The sequence below is a fragment of the Lissotriton vulgaris genome, chromosome 3_1 (assembly GCF_964263255.1).
Source record: "Lissotriton vulgaris chromosome 3_1, aLisVul1.2, whole genome shotgun sequence".
In the NCBI taxonomy this organism is placed as follows: Eukaryota; Metazoa; Chordata; class Amphibia; order Caudata; family Salamandridae; genus Lissotriton; species Lissotriton vulgaris.
The window spans coordinates 955339010-955365055 of NC_141689.1; the positions used below are offsets into that span (position 1 = coordinate 955339010).

At 43.3% G+C, this 26046-nt stretch overlaps 1 protein-coding gene across 1 annotated transcript in view; it reads left to right on the forward strand.

Annotated features, from left to right (window-relative positions):
- Positions 1-1195: 1195 nt before the first annotated feature.
- The window catches only part of LOC147727266 (uncharacterized), a 734797-nt gene continuing 709946 nt past the window's right edge, over positions 1196-26046 (forward strand). Inside the window, exons 1-4 of the mRNA XM_086961322.1 lie at positions 1196-1315; positions 14417-17109; positions 20589-20641; positions 25441-25555. Of these exons, the coding sequence (XP_086817448.1) occupies positions 14417-17109; positions 20589-20641; positions 25441-25555 (2861 nt within the window). The 5' untranslated portion in view covers positions 1196-1315. The remainder of the gene's footprint in view (positions 1316-14416; positions 17110-20588; positions 20642-25440; positions 25556-26046) is intronic.

Below are 26046 nucleotides of genomic sequence, written 5' to 3' on the forward strand. Positions count from 1 at the left end.
CATGATGTCATGACATATGCACCCACAATGACGGTTTTTTTTATTTCATTTTTTCCCTCTGTCTAATTGAACTGGCATTGGCAAAGCCAATAGCTGGACACTCGTTTTAAGAGGCAAGAATGATTGACTTTGCCAATGAATGTTATGATAAATCACTCCTATAACTGGAATGAAAACAATGCTCCCCAGCAAGTACATTAACGACCAGAGTTATCTTACGACAGTTTTGTCTTGTCTCCAGACTCAGGAAAGCACGCAGCTAGGCATATAAAGATCTGTGCAGCAATGCCTTAATCCAGTAAAATATTGTAAAATGCATCATGTACCTGACAAATGCATGTATAAGGGAACTGACAGACTTTGCTCTTCAGGACCCCGTCTCTTGTGACCCTGCCTGCTTTCTGCTGCCACCTCTTGACCTTTTTGGGATCGTGGAGCTAATTCTTCCATTTCCAGTCCTGCGCTACCCCCGCCAATCACTTTGTTGACTATATCTTTACCTTTAGCCCTTTACAACGCTACTCTGCCTTCCGAGCTCCACAAATATCACATGGAGCCATACTACTACATCACAAAGAAACATTTCGTTTTGGTGAGCACACTGCCTAAAATGTTTAATACCCATGCGCCTCACAGTCATTCCTAAGTATTCATAGAAACAGAGAAGAATTCAGTGCTCATATACAAAGCACGTTGCGAGCTATTTTTATGGTTCTACATCGGTTTCACACAGACACATCTCTCTCCCTCAGTGTCCCTTTCTTTCCCTGTCTCTCTCAGTGACCCTGTCTGTCACCTTGCATCCCCTATTTGCAGTTTTGAAAAGCGCTACTCTTGACTTTTAATTCGCTTGCTGTACGTGTACGACAAGCTTTCCCTTGGAATGGAATCAGCAATAAGATTTTTTTCAAATGTTGCCGTCGTAAAGGTAGCTTTTTCAGAAACGCAGAACGTAATCGGTACACTGTAACTCTGCCATGAAAAGCAGTGAGCCTGCAGCTCCATGAATTGCTGTGCGGTTGTCATGGTCACTAAGTAAGCTTGCTCAACTTCCGGAGACATGCCCCAGGCTCCTTCATTGCTGCATGGTAGTCATACCAACACATGCAACAGTTCGTCACTTCCTGTTTCATTGCCCTGCTTCTGAGTGGCCAGGATGGTTACTATGGTCACTGTGTATGCTTTCTAACCTTCCACCGAATTGACGAGCTGGATTTTGCTTGCAGACTTTGGAACACTTTTTGTGAAGGCATAGGAACTGCTGTGATCATCACACCTGGAGTTTGTTCTGGCGCCAAAACATTGATGCACTGGGGTAACGTACGACTCCTCACATAAATATATTGTTGTCAGTAACATCGCTACGTAGTATTGCTTGCCTGATTATGCTGCTATGTTCTAGGGGCACAGCACCTGCTCGACTGCACCTGTTGCGGTGGATCACCAAACGCATTTGATGACCATCTAATAATGTTGTAATTTCAATAAATCACAAAGACACTATTGCAGATTATGCAATTTATTGGAACTCACTTAGAAGCTTTCTTTTTTTAAACACTGGTGGCGTTTTAAACGAAACTTATTCTGTTTTCTTTTGAGTAGAAAACACGAGGGATTTTATTTAAATAATATAAAAATAAAAAGCATTTTATAATTCGAGAGAGAGCAAAATATGCTGAAACATGCAGATAATAAGATGACAAAAACATGCTGCCTTCTGTAAATGGTCACAGTGGAAGAACTCACTCATTAAATAAATACATTTCCCTTTTATTGTGAATGAAACATGGCATTTGATTTTCACTGCTATGCTTTACTGTCTGCAAAATAAGTTGTGTCAAGCATATGTGCACAACCCCATTCATTACTATTATCACGACCATTAAGTCAGAGAGGACTGGATTTTTTTTCTCAGTTTTGGCAGAGTAATGGCGTGGCATTAGGAGCAGCTAACGCATTCTTGCTGCAAGACTGGGGCATGATGCAGCAAGTGACACAATTTCTGTTATTTTCTTACCCTAGAGTGCTCTCATACTTCAAACATCTGATTACCACCCTATAAATTATTTAATTGGGTCACCCCTAGAAGAGATCATCTAATTATTTGCTGTCTTTCTCCTCTCATGTTTTGAATCTGCTGTGTTGGTCCCCCCCCCCCCCCAAAAAAAAACACGTTGGGTTGTGGTTAGCATGTAAGAAGGGATTGATACACTGATATGTTGTCAAATATTGTCAACTGATGCTGCCCTTTATACCTTTAATTCTGCTGCAGTGATCTGGATTCTACATTATAATTAACAGGGTATCCATACACATGACAGTCTAATTTATGTATCTAGGCCCCAAGCTCAATGCTTAAGCATCCTTCTCAAAAACCACATTGGATCTGATAAAAACACGCTCTGTATTAGGTGTCATGATTATAGCCTTTTATTAAGCGTTGAATGAATAGGGATTAGGTATACAGTCTTTTCCAAGTTACTCAATGCCCAGGTCTCCTTTATGAACCTGGTATGACCCATCAGGAGGGACAGAAACAACTCTAATTTAGATGCCAGCATCTTATTGAATAGCCGTTCGCCTACGTTCTTAGACCCACAACCAGAAGGGTCTTCATTGGTAGTGTATATGATTGGGTGCGCATATGATTGGGATTGTTGTCACTTACATGTATTTTTGATCTTCACAAAGCCAGGATCATATTGAATATGGAAGATGAGTGGTGTAAATAGTTGTAAATAGAATGTTTCATATGGTTATTAGCCATGCCACCTGTATCAAGATTTGCAACATCTGTGTTTCTATTGATTTAAAGATGCATTCTGTCTGATCGTGAGCCTCCAAATGTTTGCTTCTTCACTCGTCAGGCATGGGAATACCTATCAAGTACTTATGCGTCTTCTGTACCGATCCTGTACTTTAAGGATATCAATTTGATTATGGTCTATTTTAAGCTGGTGTATCCTTCTTTTGAGGAACATTCTTGATTTCTAGAGGCCAGAACCCAGCTTCCAGCATAAATCTCTTTTCTGTCTACCTTTATACCCAATGTCCTCAATAGCTGAATCTGGTCATGTAAGTTGATATTGCTGTGAAAAGCACCTTGCTCCCACTACATTGGCATCTGTCGTAACTACGCACTGGATAGGGGGCTATCTTCTTTCTCAGGTGTAAAGGACGCAGGCACAAATTTAATTTAGTCTGAGAGTGAAAAACCATAAAAAAGGTTGAAGTACTATGAAGTCGGATCCCTTGACCCTAATAGATGATGCATCAGAGGTTGTAAAAGAACCAAAATACAAGTAACTAGGAACACTGTTGAGGCAATATGACCCTCAACCAATTCCAGATGGAAGCCTTGTTGGTGTTCAATCGAGGTGTCAATCTGGACTCCCGGGCCTTTATTCTTCTTTCTGATATGAATACCCACCCAGATGAGTATGGAATCCCCTTCCAATGAGCAGGAGGACAATAACTGAGATTTCGGCTAGCTAATTAGAAATCTGTTCTGCAGTCAGACTGAGCAGACACTCTGCTTGCCAACTGCTAATAATCAGGGAAGGGCATGTGTCAACTATTCATTCAAATAAAGATGTACCATAATGCCCTCTGTGTGTAACAGGCAAACCAATTGAGGCATGGCCTTGGCGAAAAGTCTAGAAGTCGGGAAATCTCTGAACTGAAAATGTCCTCCACACATGGCATACCGGAGAAAGCTCAGGTGAGGCTACTAAATAGTCACATATAGTACACACGTATGAGTCCTGCCAATCCATTGTATCATGTACAATGTAGAAGGGAGCATTGGAATACTCTGTTGTAGATTTTCCATCCTGAATTTGATATCAGGAATCCAGAGATTCAATTCCATGAGCTCTAATACTAAGATGAATGCAACCTGACAATTTCGGAACCATAAATATTCCCTAGTAGAACTCTGAGCCCGATCGTTCTTAGGGATAGATAGTATGGCATTGAGCTTAATAGAAGCATGAGCCCTGCAGGCATCACCAACCTCCTGGCTAGATCTATGGAAACTAGGGCAGCCACAAGAGTCAATATTCCCTCTGACATTTGTTTCTGGAAATTCCTGAAGACCACCAAGTCTATCCAAAGATGTAGGAAAGATGGTGCAAAGAAATCCGGAATGTAGGAAGATGACCCCTTCTGGGACATTCAGCAACGGGGTCAACACGCTGTCAGCACCTAGACTAATTTTTCTAGTTAGATGGCTGAAAGATAGCCTTTTCCTCATTAGGAAAGAACAGCTTTCGGTTGTGACCATATTATTTGGCTGAATAGGCGCCCCAATACAAACACCAAATTCCTTGGTGTTGCCAGATGTGCACGCTTATGATTCTCAAATGCTTTTCACACCATATGTCCAGCTCATGGCTAAATAACTGTAGCCCCTGAAAACACATAACAAGGAGAAGTCATGTTTGAATAGAATCTCTATGCGATTCCCCGGCCCCATATTTCACATTGCAGCTGCAGCCAAGCTTCCAGCAAATGCTGCAGTCCTGAGAGCATCAAAAGCCATGCCTGCCAAATGATCCACTTGCTGTTCCATCATTGAAAGAATCTTTGAAAATCCCTGCTCATTCTGCCTTTGAATAAAAAGGGACTGGAAATCAAGCTTCTAAGATTTAGCAACAAAGGTAGATAACACCCCAGGTCTCGTACAGGTTGGATCCTGCCTACATCTACTTCAACATTGCACCCATCTAGTCGTCAAGGGAATATTGTTGTGCTGTATCCTCTGCAAACATGGACAACCTCCCAGCCAAATTTAGAAACATGGAATCATTAGTTTCTTAATCAGCCAAAAGTAGATTTTCCCACTAGCTGGAAACATTCTAGTAATAAAATTGGACTAGGAGAGTAGTTTCTTATGGAAGTTTCCATTCCATTATTACCACATTCTTCATTGATTTGTAAAAAAGGAACCCAAAAGTCGATGGCAAATCAAAGAGATCAAACATGCCTTTTGCCTCACCATGATACACATGCACAGGGAACAAACCCCATTTTTAGGTTTCGCCTGCCGAAAGCTGCGCAAGCAGCGTTTCGCGCAGAGCGAAATCTTATGTCTTACACTGTGTGCTTTAGTTCAGCCTCTCTCTCTTCCACTGGCTAGCTCCATAAATGGAGTCTAGCCATTGGAAGAGAGATATGTCAGTCATTTCCCGAGGCAATTGGTTGGCGTTCCACCGATTCTTTCCCTCTCCGCAACGTCATGAAGACGTGGGCACTGTGGGCGTGGACTTTTTTTTTTTTTTACACCGGTTTGTGCTCATTGTTCGTCTTGTTCCCTGTCCCGCTGGCTGTTTCCTGACCACCCTCCCGCTGTCCATGTGCCTGCCCGCCCCCCCTCCCGCTGTCCGTGTGCCTGCCCGCCCCCCCTCCCACTGTCCGTGTAGCTGCCCGCCCCCTTCCGCTGTCCGTGTGCCCGCCCGCCCCCCCCCTCCCGCTGTCCTTGTGCCCGCCCGCCCCCCCTCCCGCTGTCCGTGTGCCCGCCCACCCCCCCTCCCGCTGTCCGTGTGCAAACATTAAGCAAACATTGTAGAGCACGGTGCGGTACACCACCCTTTCCAGTGAGGCACGGAGAGCAGCGTAATCAGGGGGCACAGTACGATTGGCAAACCCCAAGCGCGTGCACATAAGTCAAGCACGGAACAGCGACCCCATTAACCAACAGTGCGTGCCTGCACAGGACAGCCATACAACACCGCGCGGGAGAGGTCTGAGCCAACCGATGCCCCAACAAAACAGCACTTTCTTACCGGATACAACAAAGGAAGTACTGGTGTTTGGGCACCGGGCAACCGGCGAGGCTCTAGACGTAGAAACAAATGACGGACAACACATTGGACATAAGAGAAGCCTACTGGAGGCGGTGCATGCGATGCCCATGGCACCAGTTGGCAGTGGTGTCATGAAACTAGAGTTCAAGCGCCCCCCCCACCCAACACACACAAAGTACGCGGTGAGCGCCATGACGATCCGAGCCCGCCATCTCTGCCTCACCTACCCCCACCCTCATTATCAGTACCATACAGGAACCCACCGACTACGGGACTCATTGACCTATGATTGTGGCACACACTAACCCCATGATTGTAGAAAAAAGTGGCTTGGGCGGGCGCCCCCAATCACACACACTCTCAAAGTTAAAGTCAGGGGCTCAGAGCGCCTCGCGCTGCTTCGCGCACACACAGTCAGTCACTGATTAAAGGTCCTATGATTGATGGGCCTGCCTCTGTGCAGGCACATGATGACCCGCCCACCCCTAGAGCAGGTCTGGCATCCATCAATGGTTGTGGCCTGCAGGCCTTGCTGGCTGCAGTCCTTGCTACATTCTTGCTTGTTGTGTGTTATCTCTGGTGTCACTATAATTCATTTGCTGGAAGGACGGCACGGACCCGCACGGTGCACACACACTCACTCCATACATGTGAGCTGTACCTGCATGCCCACCCACTCCCCGCCCTCCCAGGTCACCGCTTGCTTGCAACATTAAGCCTGGAGGCATACATTAGCCAATGCCAAATTAGCCAATTTGGTGGGGGTCTCACAGGGCGTCATTTGTGCGGCGCGCAAAAACGCTACCAATGACGGCCCTGGGCAGCAGTTACGTTGGTCAGCCCCAGCGCGCTTCCCATATATACGGGGGGCTGACGTGAGCACCCTCTCTTTCGGTGCGGGCCCCGGGGCGGCAGACGCAGTGTTGGTGATGAGTGGTGGACTGGTGGTGCCTGCGCCGTGGTGACTGACAGGCAGACTGTCATCGTTGCACTGCGGGCGCACTCCACTGACTGTGAGTGACTGACGGCCCGGGCTGCTTGCTGGGGAGGAGCGGAGGTCGGGAGGAGGACTCGTCGTGAGTCCGTGTGTCACTGCTGCTGCCGGCCCAGGCAGCCCTAGCCCTTGAAGAGCACAAGGCACGGTGCGCAGAGCGTCCCTTGTTTGCCCATGGTGGAAGTAACACTGCACACCTCTGTCCCGCCAGGGATCCAGGTACAAAGATACTTTTGACCCATGTGTCGTTAATGCAAATGTCTTGCATTTCAGTTGTTTGTGTAATGGCTATATTTGGAGAAACATGGAAATGTAAAGCCCACGATTTCGCTTGGGATATACTGTGAGTTATAACACTTTCCATTCAAACAGCAGTCAGAGGGCCAATTTTCGTCCTTGCACTAGGGCTGGTGACGCTGGCTACGCACTCGGAGGACATCTCTTCCCTTGTCTGAAGAACGCTGTTATACAAATTTTGTCATTTACAATGCCAATAGCTCTAATTTTTCCAAAGGCGAAACCATTGCATTGTAAATGCTTGTTTCTTATGCGAGCCAGAAACTTCGGCAGTAATTTCTTTACCATAAAGTTGGATTGTTTCCCGTTGCACGTCTATTTCAAATTCTGAGGAAGTGACATCACAGGTACAGCTTTTGAAATTGCTTTGTAAATCAATGAATGTAACCGAGTCCTGCTGTGTGGCAACGGTTCTCCTGCAGGCAGGCCTGAGCTCCTGTGCTGCTTGGGAGAAAGTGAAAGGTATGTTGAGTGAGAGTGGGACATGCAGCATCCCCTCAGACCAACAGATGATTCCCTGGATAACTTTCTCATAGACATGATCCTTTGTACTCCAAAGTGGCACTTACTTGTCTCCCTTGAGAGCTTTATGTACCGAGTAACCTCCTGTCAGACTCATCCAGCTTCTACTTCACATTACCCTTTCTGACATCAGTAGCGCGTTGCTGTCTGATCCAGTAGTACAGGAAAAGTGTGACTCCTACATGTAGGTCCTTAAGTTGAAAATTAACATTGAGGTGTAACTTATAGAGCCCACCTGGGCACCAGGCTCCAAGTGAAACTGTCTTGCCCAGACTTCCAGATGCATCTGTCAGAGACCAACAAACAAAAAAGGAGGTTCTTGTAGCTCCCGCCTATTATGTAAACAGTGGAGGTGGAGCATGACATGGCTAGTCATGGAAAGAAAAAAGGGATTTCTGAAATGAAACCAAGAACTTCAAGCATGAGGAGCCAGGCCGGCGACCGTGATGGCCGCTTAGGCGCCCGGCTCTGTAGACCTCTCCGCCCCGCGATGATATCCTGCCCGAGATCCTATGCCTGCACCACAGTTCCGGAAAGATGAATGGTTGTACTCACCGACCGTGTGCCTCCGGAATTTCTACCTGCCGCACTGCCGGAGATCTGCCCCGTCTTTGATCGCGGCCTGAGATGGCGTCGGAGCCGGGGCTTTGAGTGAGGCGCTGAGCCGACCGCCGATGCAAAATGGCGGCCACCAGCTGCGAGGCCAGATCGATCACCTGGAGCGGGAGAATAACTTGCCTTGCTCCATCGGCAGCGATTCATCCTCGCTAATGATGCCACTGAGAGGGTCCAGACCATCACCATCTCGACTGCAGCTTTCGGAACCGGACTGCTTGCCGGTGAGATAATCGGACGTCGAGCCTGCCTCTCCCGACAACTGCGGGAGTCTCCCGAATGGTATATGGGGGTTTCCCTTGTTAACGGCGAGGTACACCTGGGGGTGTCGGTGGTTCCGACTGCTGTACCCGACCTTACAGTCTCATACGTGGCGCCATGCAATCTCCCTCCCTTTTGTTTGGAACCCGCTCCCGATCCTGCACGGGGCTGGATGCAGACCGAGCCGCAGCTCTGGACAGCAATACCCTGCATCAGGTCTCCCAAGGTGATCGTGGTCTCAGATCAGGAAGAAACGCTGGAATTGGGGTGCATTGCGATGGGATGATGCTTGGCGATCTTGTTATGGCCCTTGGCGCCCTCCGCAGTGCCCTGGATTGTGACGCACAGAACCTGGGGGACAAGCTGGACGCCATTACTGCCACCCTCAGGAAGGAGACGCCAGTCGGACCTTGGGTGAATGAAACCCTGCCCGATTTCGCATCAGTGGGACGTGCTTCCCATCAACAAGCGAGGCTCTGAGGGGCCCGACCGCTATAACTCCTGGCCGGCCAACGAAAGGTTCGCACGAAGCGGGAGGCATTGGACTTGTAACGCCGGAGGGGCCGGCAGACCACGCAGCGCCCCTGAACGAGCTGGCACGGCTCCGACAGTGGAATGAGACGGTGATTCTTCCCCATTTGCTAAGGGCCCCGTGCCCAGTCCTATCGCGTTCTTTGGTGCACGTATTGGGGTGGATTGATCCCCGCAATGACTCTCTTTTAATTGGCCGACTGTTCTTGCTACTCGGGGTGCCTGAGTCCTCCAACACGATCTTCTTTGAGGCTGACTGGCTGCTATGTGTGGGTGAGCTCGATAGGGTGGGCCAAGGTTAGGGATGGTGCCATTGTACTGGGACTGCTGACGGGCTGATGGAGGACGAGAGACTCGGAAACGTTCTGTGACTATGTAGCTTTGCGGGCGAACAAAGTATCTTATTCCCTTTTGTGAACTGGTTGTATCCGATTTCGCATTGTTTACTGTACTGAGGGTTTAGCGCGGGGCGGGGAAGGGCCGGGGGCTGGCCTGGAGGTCCTCCTCCGCTTTACTAGTGTCTATTTCTTTTCATTTCTTATGGATTAGTTCTTTTAGTGGGGTTTCTTAAAGGGCGACAGGCACACTGCTAGGGGGGGTAGGCCGTAGCCATCTACAGGAGTGCAGGGTGGGGGGTTGGGTGGGGGGATGGGCTTTTTTAGTTTTGTCCTTCTATTGTTTCCATGGCCCTTTTTTTTTTTTCCTTCTTTTCTCTTTTTCTTTTCTGGGATCTGGGTAGGGTATTTCTATATTTCCTGTTAGTTTATTCAACTGGGGAGGATGTTTCTACGATGTTCATAGGCGTGCCGGAGGAAAGTTTTAACAATGCTATGTGTATTGTTTCTTATTGATTATCCTGCTTAATGTGCACCGGCGCCGAAAAATTTCAATTACAGTGATCCTATTTGTGAATATCCTGCAATATTGCGATTCCTTACTTTCTCACTGATTGATTATACTGAACCGGATCCTGTTTTCCTTTATATCTTTTAAAAAAAAACCTTCCTTAATCCTGATATACATGTGTTATGCCTAGTGCTAATGTTATCTAGCTTTGACGAGGGGCCTGCGGGTAGCGGACTACTGTTCTTCACGAGATGTTTTATTGAATTGACTTAACCGTACTAGCGGCCAGCCATGAGGGTTGTAGGCCCATACCTGTATCTGATTAATGCAACAATAAAGGTTTACCAAAAATAAAAAAATAAAAATAAAAAAAAAAGAACTTCAAGCATTTGATTAGTGGCAGCCTGCTTCATCAAGTATGGAATGAAACAAAGAAGAATCAGATGCAGTAGTAATTTCTATTCAAATATGTAAAAGAAAGGACATTGGCTCCTGAACTCTTTGTAGAGGATTAAAATGTTTATCTAAAAGACTGAAATAAAAACCCTTTCTCTAATCTCAGCATGGAAAGAAACAAAAGTACTATTAAAAAGTACACCCGCGTTAGCTATTAGCTGATTTCGTTTACAGTTCCAAGGCTAAGTGCATATCAACAATAATCCATTCATTTTGAAACAATGGCACAGTTTGCTGGCAGCAGATAATGGTCTCTTGCCAGAAGGAAGATCCTTAGGGGCCGGGATTATTGTAAACAATCAGGGCCCAGGAATTGTTTGGATTGAGTTTGAGTCGTTTGGCTGATATTCCTTTTGAAAGCCAGCAAGGCAGTCTGAGTCTTGTGCTGTGGCCTACTTATCGCCAACCAGTTTCCTTGGAATCAGATCATCATTGGCGTACATGAACATGATTGCGATTGGATTATGTTCCCCAGGGATTTCATTTAGGTATGAAACAGCAGGAAGGGCAAAGATTAATTTTAGAGAGCGCCACTATTCATAGACTAGGGGTAGGTCCAAAGGGCTGGATGCACTCAAATTGTTCCCTTTCAGAAAGACAGAAGGGAATCCACTTAAGGAAATTAAATGTTAGTGCATGTGAGTCCGGGCTCAGAAAGACATTTGAGTGACAAAAGGTAGCTGTTGGGTTGGATGTCACTGACAGAACTTAAGTATTCGGTTGCTGCCAACCCTGCCATCTATGTCAAATGAGAAATCGTAGTATATGGTGGAAAGCCGCAATGTCTTGAAAAGGTTGTTAAAATAAAACTCTACACGATGGAAAGTCTACAAGTTTAAAAGGCCTTAAGGCAAAAAGTGCAAGTGTCATAGCAAACTAATAAGTGACAATCGACATTTCAACTGACCAGAGCATTCGCCCAAATACTCAAATAACAAATTGGAGCATGTAATGCTAACATGCATGCAATCATTGAGGGTTCTAATACATTTTCTATCAATATTAGTCAATAGAACATGAACACATGATAACAACTGTTACTTCAACGAAACTATTTAACAATCAGGAGGCAGGATCTTCTCACATTGAGAATGCAAGAAGACCATGAGACAAAAAAAAAAGAGATTGCGGAGTTAAAAACTCTTCTTAAAATCACACCACATTGCTACAGGATGCAGAAAATGTGCAAATGTATTATCTCAAATAAAAGGCCTCTGGTCCCAAGAGAATCATAATGCACACTTCAACTAATACAGTAACAAAATTCAACTCTGGTTATGTAGTAAACCACTGCACGTTGTGATGTGCATGGATAGAGAAGCATTAATATTAAAGCAACACGAAAACATAGTTATGTTTTCTCAGGTTGCATGTAAGAAAGCATTTAGAACAGGATCCATGCACAATTATGAAATCTACACTTCCAGGAGCTACAACGGTAATTTGCATAGATTTACTTTTGGGGGGGGGGGGAATTCATCAAAATATCCACATGTATGCAAGGAACTCCACAATAATAATGGTTTGTCTATGCATAGCCCTACTCTTGAGGATTGTCCCCAAACCAGACATTGACGCAAAGTAGTGCAATATGTGTACATTAAACTGCATGACTTTTCTTTACTGCTTCTCAACATGGAAAACAATTTCCCATGTTAAAATACATCTTTTTCTACACCCTGAAAATATAGATGTTTATTGGGTCATTTTCACTGTATGTGTTCTGTTGTCTAGAGCTTTTCTAGAGCCGCCAGTTTGGATTTCTTGCCCCCTGGCATTAAGGACTCAATCAACGTGCCAATCTGAATCAGGAAACCAGTTGAACTGTAATCCATAATTAACCCACTGAGCAAATTTTGGGTTTTATTTGTTTCAGGCTATGTACAGTCACATGGGACATCTAACAGGGACAATTAGTGGAACGCGAAATCCTCTTTCATAAATGAACCACACACTCAAGGGTTGCTCGAATACTTACAGTGAGACAGGGACAATTAGTGGTACACCGAATCCTCTCTCATAAATGAACCAAACACTCAAGTATTGCTCTTATACTGGATATATGTTTTACAAACCTTCCCTTACAACTAAAACACTAGTCTAGTGCACACAAATAAATTGTTACGATAATGAGTGAAAACAGTAGGACAATGAGGAACTTTATCTTTAACATAAACAATAACAAAAATGCTGTAATATTTTTACCATGAAATCTCTAGCATTGGCACCCTTATTCACTTCTTCTAAGTGCTGTACTAGTTCTAATTTTAGCACATTAATAGCAGGATATAATAAAAGTCTGTTTTGAGTTTCAAAAATGGTTCACACCCTCATACCTTCTTCCAGAAAAATAAGTTCTATTTTCAGGTCACAAAGACAGCTGTGCCTCGTGCTAAGGCACAGTCTTTAGCACTACAGACCAAGCAGTCAGTGAAGGCCACACATTTTGCAGCTTTAATTAAGGTGGGTACGCAATCCAGTCCAAGTGTCCTCCCGTCACCTGGCATGAAGTTCCCTCTGGCTTTTAGCTCCCTATAGCAAACACAAGGAGATGATGGACGGAGCGCTGAAACTTTTCACTCACCCCCAGTCCCAGATCTGGGTTGAATCCATAATCGTTCTTTAGCTCACTTTGCCTCCCCAGTTCAGACAAAGCGATATGCAAATCAGTCTTGACCTTGTGCCTCATGGGAACAGTCCAGCCTGAACTGCCAAGTCATGTCTTCCCTGGACCAGAACCAAGCTTCCTGGGACCGGTTTTGCGCTAACAGCCCTCATCATCCAGGCTAGTTTGAATCCAGTGGCAAAGTGAGCAAGGGACCCACGTCTGGGCATACCCTGCCAACTTAGGGTGAACAGAGCTGACACAAGGAGATGATGGATGGAGTGCTAAAACTTTTCAGACTCTCACCCCCAGTCACAGGTCTGGGTTGAATCCATCATCGTTCTTTAACTCACTTCGCCACCCCAGTTCAGACACAGCTATATCAGCTCCCTGTCTGGTTTTTATAGATTATGCCATCCAGGTTTTGTTGAAGAATTTCAGGATAAATATTTAACATAAAGTGTCTTAATACACTTTGAGCTATTTTAAATCTTTTAGATAATACTCCCTTCGAAAGACAACAAATCTAACACATATCAACTGTCTTGGAACTGTATTGTTTCACAATAATGATGAAACATATAAGTTACCAAAATCAATGATTAAATACTTCAAATATATTCATGTAAGCTTGATTATCATACGTACAAGAACAGACCATTATGAAAAATTATGAACATTTGATTTGATCCCTTGTATTCACTTTTGATGAATTAAATGACACGCAATTGTCATTTGCAGAGTTGGAATTAACAGAAGGAAATTTCCCACCCTAGATAGGGAAAGACTAAACATGGTATTTATGATAGGCATCCTTCTGCATTTGTAGGACTCAAGCGATGAGTGCAAATAGGGTGGAAAAAGCCTTGAAAATGACAGAGATATTGCCATGATTTTAAGTCTACCCCCCCTGGCAGTTGAAGAAAATGCTACCATTTTGTTGACACAAAACTATTATAGATATGCTGAATACCATTAGGTGCTTCTGACAGACAATGAGTTTGAGGAAGTACTATCTTAAAACTGAATAGTTATCTATGGCACCTTGGTATATTTGCTATTTTGTCTTACACATATGCATGAAATCAGGGAAGGAAAATGATTGAGAAAATGTATAGAAGAAAAAGAAAGTTATGATGCTTCATTTCCTAAACTCCCATACGCCTTTTCCACCACAAAGAATTGTTGCAATGTACTGCGATGTATAGCAGAAATGGTACATAATCTGCAAAGTTGTTAAAGGAAATAGGGATTTTTACAGCAAGGTATTTTACACATTGCAAGCTAATAGGATAATGTTCACTCATGATACAATTTTGTAGTTCTTTTGGAAAATGTTAAAAAATATTTAATGCAATTAAATGGAAGTGACCATATCAACTTATTATGACCTGAAACAATTGTTGAATAAGTCAAATATTTTCCCATAGAGTATAACAATTGCATATTAATAGAACATGTATGTTTTGACTTTCTTTGCAGATGGACCAGCCAAGGGAAATATCAAGGGATAAGCTTCAATCAGAAGATAGAAGTGATTTAGATACACCCCGCACACAAAATCTAAAATTTCTGCGGTCCAAACGTTTGGCATTCTTCACTGGTGAAAAGGCCACAAGAACACCTCGCATCAAGAACGGGAAGCAAAGCTTACTTGATGATAAGATTACCAAGGCCAAGGCGATTGAGAGCGGTAACAAACAAAAGCAAACTCCCAGGTTATGTGAACCTCAACCAATTAAAAACAAACAAGACAATGCTGTGCAGGAGGCCCCATGTTCACATTCCTCCGACCTGAAGCAAGAAACAAATCTTGAACAATCTGATACAAACAGAAGTTTTGTTGCAAATGTGGACAGTGGCATAGTAGATGACACATGTGTCCCAGAAATAGAGAAACTTAGTCATGTGATGGGGAATTCTCTGAACACTACTGAACATAAAGACAGCTTGACGATATTTGAACTTCCAAAACATAATCATGAAACAGAAAGTGGAATGCAGGAAACACCAAGGCCAAATGTGCAGGAGAAGGATGCATGTTTTTTGCTGAGAAGTTTTGTTTCAGACCTAGAGGGTGCTTCACTCGAGGATCCGTGTGTCTCAGAAAAACACAAATCTAAGGGTAGCGCAGACAAGTCTTCAGAGAGCACCAATGACCAGAAAGAAACTCCCAGGCTATCTGAAGCGCGACAAGATAACCATGAACATGATCACTATACTGAGGAATCACCCACGCCTTATTTACAAAAGTTAAAGAAAGAAACAATGTTCACCCAGCCTGAAACTGACAGAAGCGTTATGAGGAGAAGTTTTGTTTCTGATCTGGATGGTGGTTTACTTGATGATGTGGGTGTCCCAGAAGCACAGAAACTAAAGCATGTTATGGGCTGGGCGCAGAAGTTTCTCAAGAAGCGTGAATGTGAAGATGACATTGAAACAAGCTCAATAGTGTCTGAATCAGATGGGTTTGCACCAATTACTGGAGACAAAAGAACACTAAACATCAGGAAAGAAGACACCAAAAGATTGCAACCTTCAGTGCCTCACTGGTCGCAGGATTACACATCTAGCCCATCAGAAGTTTGTCTTAGCTCCTATTTGGGTAAAAACCAAAACACTAATGAAAGAGGCGTACCTTTTTATTTTTGCAAGGATAATATATTAGCCTCCGAAAAAGGGGCTCTGTATGACATCAAGGAAAAGGGATGGAAAGAGGAGGCAAACATTAACATTTCTAGGGTTGAGTCAGATTCAGAAGACAGCTTAGTACAACTTGGTGGACCCAATGGGTATGGAAATAACAGATGTACAACACATTCTTTAACTGTGGATAGGGACAATGTACACATACAGTCTATAGGCGGAGCTTTTAGTGTACATGACAAGTCAATAAGTAGAAATCAAACTCCAGCTCAGGATTATAATTATTTTTGGGTCCCACTTGATGATAACTCAGATGATGAATTTGAGTCAAGAAAGTCAAATATTACATTTAATACTGATAAACATTTTTATGGACCTTCTTCCAGCACTTTTTCCCAAAATCATGAACATTTGTCTTATTTGCCTTGTAGTACCCCTGAAAGCAGTTCTTCATCCATAACAGAGACTGGTAACATCACAAGAGAGGAGTGGAACACAAAACAAAAGTGGATGACTGGCAATATGCACCAATATAAGCATAAGGATTATCCGTCACTGTATAAGAATAGTCATTTCTTTGAAGGAAAGTTTTCTGAAAGCGAAACTAAAAAACAGTCGGAAAATAGTTCTTTTTTTGTGGAACACTACCTGAAAAAAAATGATGCTAAAACTCTTGCAGAGGACTTAATGTCCCCTCATAACTTTATAAGTAAGAGCAGTAAATCAACAACTGATTATGGAGATATGACTGACAGGACCTTCATTGTAAATAACACGAGAGAAGGAAAGGCTGGAGCAAGAGAATTCAACTTTGACAAGTACACTGATACAGACATTTACAGCAAAAAAGAACATAAGTATGTAGGCCCCGTAATATGCACGAAAGAGCCAGGCATTACAGGCCGCAGTTCATCATTGAGATTAGCAGTGATACATCATGAAGACATTTCAGACAAGGAATGTCCCATCTGTTCCAGTGCAAACCATTCGGATTCCAATTGGTGCACTGAGTGTGGTTCTATTTTAGTTGGTACTACACCTGGAACCGACAAAAGTCATAGAAACTGTTTAACAAATGGAATCATGCCTGGTGAAAAGCTGTCATCAAGGACGGACTCTGAATCCATTGAAAGCTCAGAATCCAGCTCAGAGGAAATCTTCAGACTGAAGAAGGAAACACTTGACTGCAGGAAGCTATGTTGGGACACTGATTCAGATGTTTCTTCAAATCTTGGCTCTAGCGTGATCGATAAATACTATTACTGCATGAACAAACTAAGCAGGGATGGGAAACAAGTATCTTCATTATCAAAAGAATCCACTGTATTCCCTGTAGAGAGTTATTCTAAAAGTCAACTTGTGAAAACTGCTTTGGAAGAAACCAGGATTGAAAAAGATCTGACTTTCGAAAGCGAAGCTAGTGATTGTGGAGACGAAGAAGTGCATATTTATGGTAATTCCGGAATGGAGCGCTTTCAGGCGCTTCATCCAAGATCAGCTGGAAGCCATCTTGAGAAACCTTTGGGAGAAAGCAAGATTTTCCAAGGAAAATCTGCAATAGGTAAAGATTTATTTGAAATCTGATGGATACTATGCTGACCTTAAATGCATGCTTATACACAGACTACTCCATAAATGAACCCTCTCCTTTCAAACAACAAATATTCAACAGTATATTACCTTTAGGAACCAGTTTGTTAAAGGGGAATCAGGTGTGAGGGCCTTGTTCTTTTTTAATCAAATTGGTCACTTTCTGCATTGCTCAATTTTGGAGAAAATTTCTCTTTTTATTTGTTAAATGTTTGTGGGGTTGTTTTTATGGACTAAAAGTGCAACTAGACATATGTCAGTGGAAACCCTAAGTACCTCTAACACACTGGTGGCGTTAGTCCCAGCTGCACATGACATCATCCCAGATACTACCTCTTTCCTCTTTTTGAGTAGCTCCCCCAGTGTCTTCATACACCAATGCAGAAACATTTGCCAGCAGGAAAGATGAACCATGAACATGTGTTGCATGTGACATAAAGAAAGGGGCACAATATAATTTGCAGAGTAGAGAACAGAGAATAGGCAGAAGTAATGTGATGGACAGAGTGGGTGAGCATAAATATATTTTTGTCTCTTTGATGAAAAAAATGTAATGCTTCCGTTAAAGGAACAGACACAAAAGATATCAGCCAGTGTTATGCTAGCATTTAGTGCTAGAGGTGAGCCAAGTTGCAACAAGTGTTTACTCTGTGTGATTGGACAAAGCACATAATGTTATGGACTGAGTATAACATGAATTCATAGGATACATTATAATATTGGGCTAATATTGTACTGCTTCTGCATTTGTCCTTTACCAGAGCAGTGCAAATCTAGAAGCAGTTTCCAGGGCGGGACTCTGTGAGTGTTCTCTATTGCTGGAGCTCCAAAGGTCTAGAATGATACACTGATCAGTAAAATGTAAATTGGTACTTGTATAGCGCATTACTCACCCGCAAGGGTCTCTAGGCGCTTGTACGAATACCACTGTGGAACCCATCCTGGCTTTCCCTCCTGGGCACCCCCAAGGTGGAGGCCAGGCATTCTTAGCGTTGTGGGGGCCGTTGTGGAGATTAAGCAAGCTATTGCAGAGTGGGACTCCATGATTGGAATAGGCACCGAGGCGAGAATTATCAGGTCCTTGGAATTTTTGAGCCCAAGACCCGCCAAGGCAGGGAATTGAACCCTGGTCCCGGGCTAGACCTCTGCATCAGGGTCTGCCGCTCTAATCATTGAGCCACACTTCTCCACAGTCAGTCAGTGAGGCTGCAGTCTGTACGGAGTAGGTGACTATGTTTACAGAGAGCAGCAAGTGGTTGATGAATGTGAGATGACTGTTCAATACATCAGAATATGCTTCAATACGGTATTTGTTTAGCTCTTTCTATCAGAAGCAATGGCGTATAAAACAGACTAAAGAACAGTTGTCAGAGTCACAGGAAATCCTGTAAAACTATCCAGTCTGAGCTAATCATATACATTTATTTTGCCTGTAACGCTCTTCATAAAGCCAAAAGGTGCTGTGAAATGTCCCAGTCTCCAACAAATGAGGCTACCTTATTTGTGTTGATACATGTCTATGATTCTGCACTTTTTTTAACAACTTTTTTTTATAAGCATGGAGTTAGAAAATTACATAGCCTTTATATGCGGGCTCACAGAATTACGGATTCTGGACAATTCCATATTACTTCTTTGACTCCCTACGCTTGATTAATGGCACTAGTTGTAAACCAATGTTTCTCCGTAGCCTGTGATCCTTCCATGTTCTCTTGTTTTCAGTTTCTACCCCCATTTGTTTATATCCCCCAGCGGCCACTTCTCCTGTTTTGCAATGAATTCAGAGCTGGACCTCTTGTCTTTTTGTAACAAATACTACAATTGTTCCCTCTGATTCTTCCGTTCCTCTTAATTTTCCCTATGGAGCCTCTCTTACTTGCCATCTCATACCTTTCTTTACATTTTCACTTTCCACAAGCGTCTTTCCTGATTCTTTAAAAGTCATTATACATTAAAAAAAAATCATATTACAATGACATTATTACTTATTCTTTAAGAGAAAATCTTGAATTCCTCTTCTCTTTTCAATTTCTTTCCTAAGTCAGTTCTTCCTTTCCTCTCTTTCAGTGATTTGTCCACATCTAATCCTCTACTTACCCTTCTCCCACTTCAACCCGTTTTTCTCACAACTCCAATTAAATTCCTTTTGTCTGCAATTATCTTATCTTAATTTCCTTCTTTGTTAGGCTTTCCTCTCTCCCTGTTGTCAATGGCATATAGAGTAGGTCAAGTAATCCACTTTGGTAAAATTATTTACATTGTATCGCTTTTGGTATCTAAAGACTGGTTCTAAACCAGTTAATGATTACTTGTCTAATCACACCCTTTGTACTTCCTGTGCTTGATTTCTACTTCCTGCATATGAGTTCCGCAAGGTTCTGTTCCTTTTCGTCCTCACTTTTTATGCTACTTGATTTTAGCGTCTCTTGTCATTGATATGCAGAAACTGGTCAAAACCTGCTCTGCTTTTTCCCTTTTTCATGTAACTTCAAAGGACCATTTCTTCCTTTAATTTATTAACATATGTATGTTGTTGGTTTCTCTGCACCTTGAGAATGTTCTATTCCATTTTTTTCACTTCCCCTTTCATCTTTGTGTCTGTGTATAATCTTTATCACACTTGAATCCCTTGTTAACTTTTTCTCTCATATTTATGCAATCTCTCATACTTGTAGGTAGCACCTAAAATAACTTTGTAGCCCGCAGCAGAAAGATATACTAGGCAGCCGTAGTCCGTCCAGGAAACAGTGGTGGGAAGTGCTACGCAAACAAATGATGGACGGAATGCTGAATAAATCATACATTCTCCCCCAGTCAAGAGATCTGGGTTAAGTCCATCATTCTTTTGCTCATCATGCCACCCCAGTTTAGACCAAGCCATTTGCAAATCAGTCTTGACCCTGTGCCTCATTGGAACAGTTCAGACCGAACTTCCAAGCCAGTTCCTCCATGGACCGAAACAAGCATCCTTTGACTGGTTTCTGGGTATTACCCTTCATCAGCCAGGCTAGCTTGAATCCAGTGACCCAGTGAGCAAGGGACCCACGTCTGGGCATAACCATCCAACTTAGGGTGAAAAGTGTTACTCAAACAAATGATGGATGGAATGCTGAATACATCATACATTCATCCTCAGTCAAAAGATCTGGGTTGAATCCATTGTTCTTTTGCTCACCATGCCCCCCAGTTTAGACCCAGCTTTATGCAAATCAGTCTTGGCCCTGTGCTTCATGGGAACAGTTCAGACGGAACTGCAAAGCCAGGTCCTCCCTGGACCGGAAACAAGCATCCTGGGACCGGTTTCTGAGTATTACCCTTCATCTGCCAGGCTAGCTTGAATCCAGTGGCACAGTGAGCAAGGGACCGGCGTCTGGGCATACCCATCCCACTTAGGGTGAAAAGTGCTATGCAAAGAAATTATGGACGGAATGCTGAATAAATCACGCATTCACCCCCAGTCAAGAGATCTGGGTTAAATCCATCGTTCTTTTGCTCACCATGCCACCCCAGTTTAGACCCAGCCATATGCAAATCAGTCTTGACCCTGTGCCTCATGGGAACGGTTCAGATCGAACTGTCAAGCCAGGTCCTCCCTGGACCGGAAACAAGCATCATGGGACCGGTTTCTGGGTATTACCCTTCATCAGCCAGGCTAGCTTGGATATAAGGCTTTTAAAGGTACCAGTGGTGGAGCCGCTTTAGGGGGATTTCGAGGGACGATGCAGAGGGAAAATTAAATAAATAATTAATTTATTTTCCCTCTCATCGTCCCTCGAAATGCCCTTTTACATGGCCCCACCGCTGTTATCTTTAAAACCCCATTCTAACTTTATATGCTAATAAGACGTCAGGGCCAATAACATGGGAATGGGACTTTGATGTTTTATACAGCCCGCTTCAGCAGACTGGAGGACTATTAGAACATTATGACCAATGAGGGTGGAGTCCTCAAATAGTCAGTCAGTCAATTAACCTTTATTCTGCAGCATACCATGAAAGAACATTCAATAATCAGAACCCATAAAACGGCAATGAATAAAACAAATACATCAATAAGGTGGAGAGCTTTTTTATCATCCAAAGGAAAGAACTTACCAAGATGGGGAACCATCTCGTACCTACATTATTATAAGCAGATTATGCTGCCCTCATTGCTAGGAAAGCTAATGGGTTTCAATTGATTTTATATTTACTTTTAGCATTCATGGAAGACCTGGATTTAAAAGTTAACTTTGTAAAATCTTTGATTATGACTTGTGGCCCTCGTAAATCAAAATCCCAAACCTACAATAAAGGGGGAATCACGATGGATAAATAAAATTGCTTTATTATCTTGGCATTCTGTTTAATTCAGAACTAAAATAGGAACCACGCTTAAGATACCAATCATTAGAGAGACCCATGGATGCTCTTTTTTGAGTCTTCTCTAGGCTGGGCCCAAACCTGTGAGTTGGTACAGATTTTCAAAAGCAAATGTTTATCGGTGGGGCTTTTTGGCACAAGCATCTGGAGATACAGCACTTCAGCATCACTGCACAGGTCTCTGGAGACACAGCAATTCAGCATCACTGCACAGGCATCTGGGGGTACAGCATTTCAGCATTACTGCACAGGCATCTGGAGATACAGCACTTCAGCATCACTGCACAGGTCTCTGGAGACACAGCAATTCAGCATCACTGCACAGGCATCTGGGGGTACAGCATTTCAGCATTACTGCAGAGGCATCTGGAGATACAGCACTTCAGCATCACTGCACAGGTCTCTGGAGACACAGCAATTCAGCATCACTGCACAGGCATCTGGGGATACAGCATTTCAGCATTACTACACAGGCATCCGGGGATACAGCAGTTCAGCATCATTGCACAGGCATCTGGAGATACAGCACTTCAGCATCACTGCACAGGTCTCTGGAGACACAGCAATTCAGCATCACTGCACAGGCATCCAGGGATACAACAATTCAGCATCACTGCACAGGCATCTGGGGATACACCAATTCAGCATCACTGCACAGGCATCCGGGGATACACCAATTCAGCATCACTGTACAGGCATCTGGGGATACAGCATTTCAGCATTACTGCACAGGCATCTGGGGATACAGCAATTCAGCATCACTGCACAGGCATCTGGGGATACACCAATTCAGCATCACTGCACAGGCATCCGGGGATACAACAATTCAGCATCACTGCACAGGCATCTGGGGATACAGCATTTCAGCATTACTGCACAGGCATCCGGGGATTCAGCAATTCAGCATCACTGCACAGGCATCTGGGGATTCAGCAATTCAGCATCACTGCACAGGCATCCGGGGATACAGCAATTCAGCATCACTGAACAGGCATCTGGGATACAGCAGTTCAGCATCACTGCACAGGCATCTGGGGATTCAGCAATTCAGCATCACTGCACAGGCATCTGGGGATTCAGAAATTCAGCATCACTGCACAGGCATCTGGGGATTCAGAAATTCAGCATCACTGCACAGGATGGATAGCAGTTTTATCTGTAGGCTCCTCTCAGCCCAGCAAAGTACTGCTGCCCATATCCAATCTTCTAATAAAAAAGCTTGCTGCAAAACCCAAGGAGTTAAACAATACTCCAGTCTCAGAAGCTTCTATCTGCCTTATTTGACAGTTCCTACTGTCCATTCCTGTAAGCTGCAGCGGGGCAGCAAATGTGCTGCCCCATCTATGAGGCATAAAGAGACTTCAAGAGCTGTCAAAGAGGGAGAGAGAAGTCTCCACAGTAATGCTTCTCCCTCTGCGGTGCTTTGCTTTGTTTGGCAAGGCAGAGATAAACATGGAAGCTGTGAAGATTTCACCTTGCATCGTTCCACAGTTCTGCTTTAAATACATTGCCATACCGTTTGTGCTCTGGGAGGAGGGAGGGGACATCCGGCCCTCTTTACCCAAAGATACTTCTGTCTGTCTCACTCCTCTGTACAACTCCTCATATCCTGAGGAACGAAAGAGGAGAGGGAGAGACAGAGGTTGTGGTCTAGGGACCTGTAATATTGAAGGCAGCGGGCCTATAACAGTGTTTAACGCCTACTGCCGCTCCCTTCTCTCCAATGGAGCTCTCAACATTCCACTATTCTTATTAATCGTGCCTGTTTTAACCTTCCTAATTGCTATCCATGGTTTTCTCTTCAGTGCATTATTGCTCCTCTGTTCTTTTTGACCAGCTCCCATATATGCTATCAGGTATATTTAAATTTTTAAATCTTAAAAGTGATTCATGCATGTCCGGTTGCAGAGAAAGATAAAGTATGTTAGGATTCTGTATATTTTGTGTGAGGAGACAAACCCATGTGTAAATATCATTTGAAATGGACCATATTGGATACATATATGTACCGTCATAAGATTGGAGCTTAAGTGAATTGAGTAAGAACTGTTTGTCTGTTTGTACGTCTAAAATAAGGAACTTCTCGGTCCATAAATGGATGGAATTCTTCAATCAATCTAGCCAATGGAAACTACCCTACCTTGCACAGCACTCCAGTCCAATGGTTTTTATTTTGCTTGTACTATAAAAGACAGGCGCCATCCATGTGGAAATCAGTCTTGTTTCTGCCCCAAAATGGACAATCCAGATAGACTTGGTGGGCATTAGGCACTCTGAATGGAAACACAAAAGCAAACTAAAAGAATGGCCAAGGTGCTGGGGTGTATTCCACAGATATTTTTAACTTGATTTAGATGATCATGGCCATATATAAGTAAAACCTCCCCTGACAAACAACATCTCAGGTGTTTTTGTATCTGCTAATGAGAGTTTTTCCTGTATTACTGTATTCTGTTTTTAACCGTATAGACAAATCAAATTTGTGATTCATACCTCTAATTGAAAGCATCACTTGAAATGTGCAAATACTGGAACTAATTATGCATAGATAACTGTGTGCTGTGTCCCAGTAATTGTCTTTTTCTTTGAGAAATATATTTTTATGATGTGAACAAGAAACATCTGTTTCCTTTCATAACTCATTGACATTAATTATTTCCATAAGTGCTTTTTGTAATTTTTTTTGCTTAATGAAATAAAGCAACAGTGAATACACTCCTAATTGGACTGTTATTGTTACTCAAAGGCGTTTCCTGTCTGAGTCAGATGAGTGTTATGAAGAATGAACATATTAGTCCAAGTGCATTGCTGTAAGAGCCTTAGCCATATGAAACCATTTGCGAGTACATCTAATGCTGACTAGCGAATTTTGAGACCCTTTATAAAACATACATTTAATTACGATCTTATTTTTTGTTGTCTGACGGATCTAGTGAAATTAAGCATATAGGGTAAATCAAATAATTCTCCACCAGCACTTCTGTTTGTCAGGCACGTTTTGTTTGTGCTTGGCAAAGACTCCTGTTGTACTTCATTATCAATGCGCTAGTGGCGAACACAGGGGCAAAATGTGTCAGGGTCTGTGGTGAACTCAAGTGCACCCTCAAAAAGGGTTGCCCTGACCTGAGACTGTCTGTGAGAGGATCTTTAGGCATCCAGACATTTGCAGGAGAACCTAAGATTGGGGTAAGCAAAGCCTTGGTGCACACCCAAGTACAACTTCCTTGACAGTTATGATTAGCTCTGTCAGTGCACCCAGGATATTGCTTCTCCCCTTCAACTTGCCAAACACTCTATTGGGCGTCCTAAAGGACCACCCCACAGGGGACACGATACAGACCACCTCATGCTTGGAGTAAATTCCCAGCCTTCCCCGAGGCGAGTTACCTTACTGTATGTTGTGTTATTGGACCATGTATGGGTTGCCATATTTTAACTCTGGAATTCCCCAATGCAAAACTGCCCTATTTCAATTCACCAGTGCCTGATTTCCAATAGCATTATGGGTGTCACAGAAGGGAAAGAAAGTCACTTCTGTAATCCTAATATCCAGTTGGAGGGGGTAATGTAGTGAAAATCATCTCTTATGGTCTATTTGCACACACTGTGCTTTCAGTACAGATTGTGTAATTGGGCATAGATGTATTATTGAAAGATTTAGCAAAATAATATTTAGTTAGAACTTGTGATATTTCATATTTTGTTTAATGCCCTGTCACGTAATGAACAAAAAGACATGTAATAATTCTCCTATTGGAGGATGAAACAGCTATTAGTTCATCAAAACAGGGCTGGTCTGCTGCCTAGATGCATGATAAACCATCACCCTCCTCCAACAGCTAGAGCATTATATGTACCCTTTTATTTTATTCAGGCTTTTGTAACCCAGTGTTATTACATATTTCTAGATAGGACGCCCCCCAAGACCAAACACACAAAGCCCACGGTGACTGCCCCCAGGAGGTATTGGGAGAAGTCCAGTATTGCATGGTCATCCTACACACATGGAGAACTGAAGTCAAGGTTTGGCTACCACTTTTTTCTTGGTATTATTGGCACAAAGATATTTTTCCTTTCATGATCAGAAATATGTAGGCAGCATTAATCAGTAATGTGCAGGCAGTAATCATTTAATCATTAGCGATATTCTGAAGAGCATTTGCATATAGGTATCAAATAACGCAACATGATGGTAGGTAGAAAGTATACAAAGCACGTTTAGGTGTAGCCTCCGACAATTGTTTAAACTTACAGGCCATACACCACTGACTGAAACCCACACTTGTTAGATATATGCACAAGAGATGATATTGAATGGTCTGAGGAGGTAGGGCGAGAGGGAGGAGGGACCGATCAAAAGTTGAAGGTGGTTGCATGCTTTCCTATGGCGACTCTGGAATCTTGAACCATAGTCCAAGCAAGAGCAGTTGGATAGCAAAAGAAGAGTTTTTCTGGACATCGTAACCAACCTGAACTGCAAGCTTTTTTTCCAAATTACCGCAAAAACAGAGGAA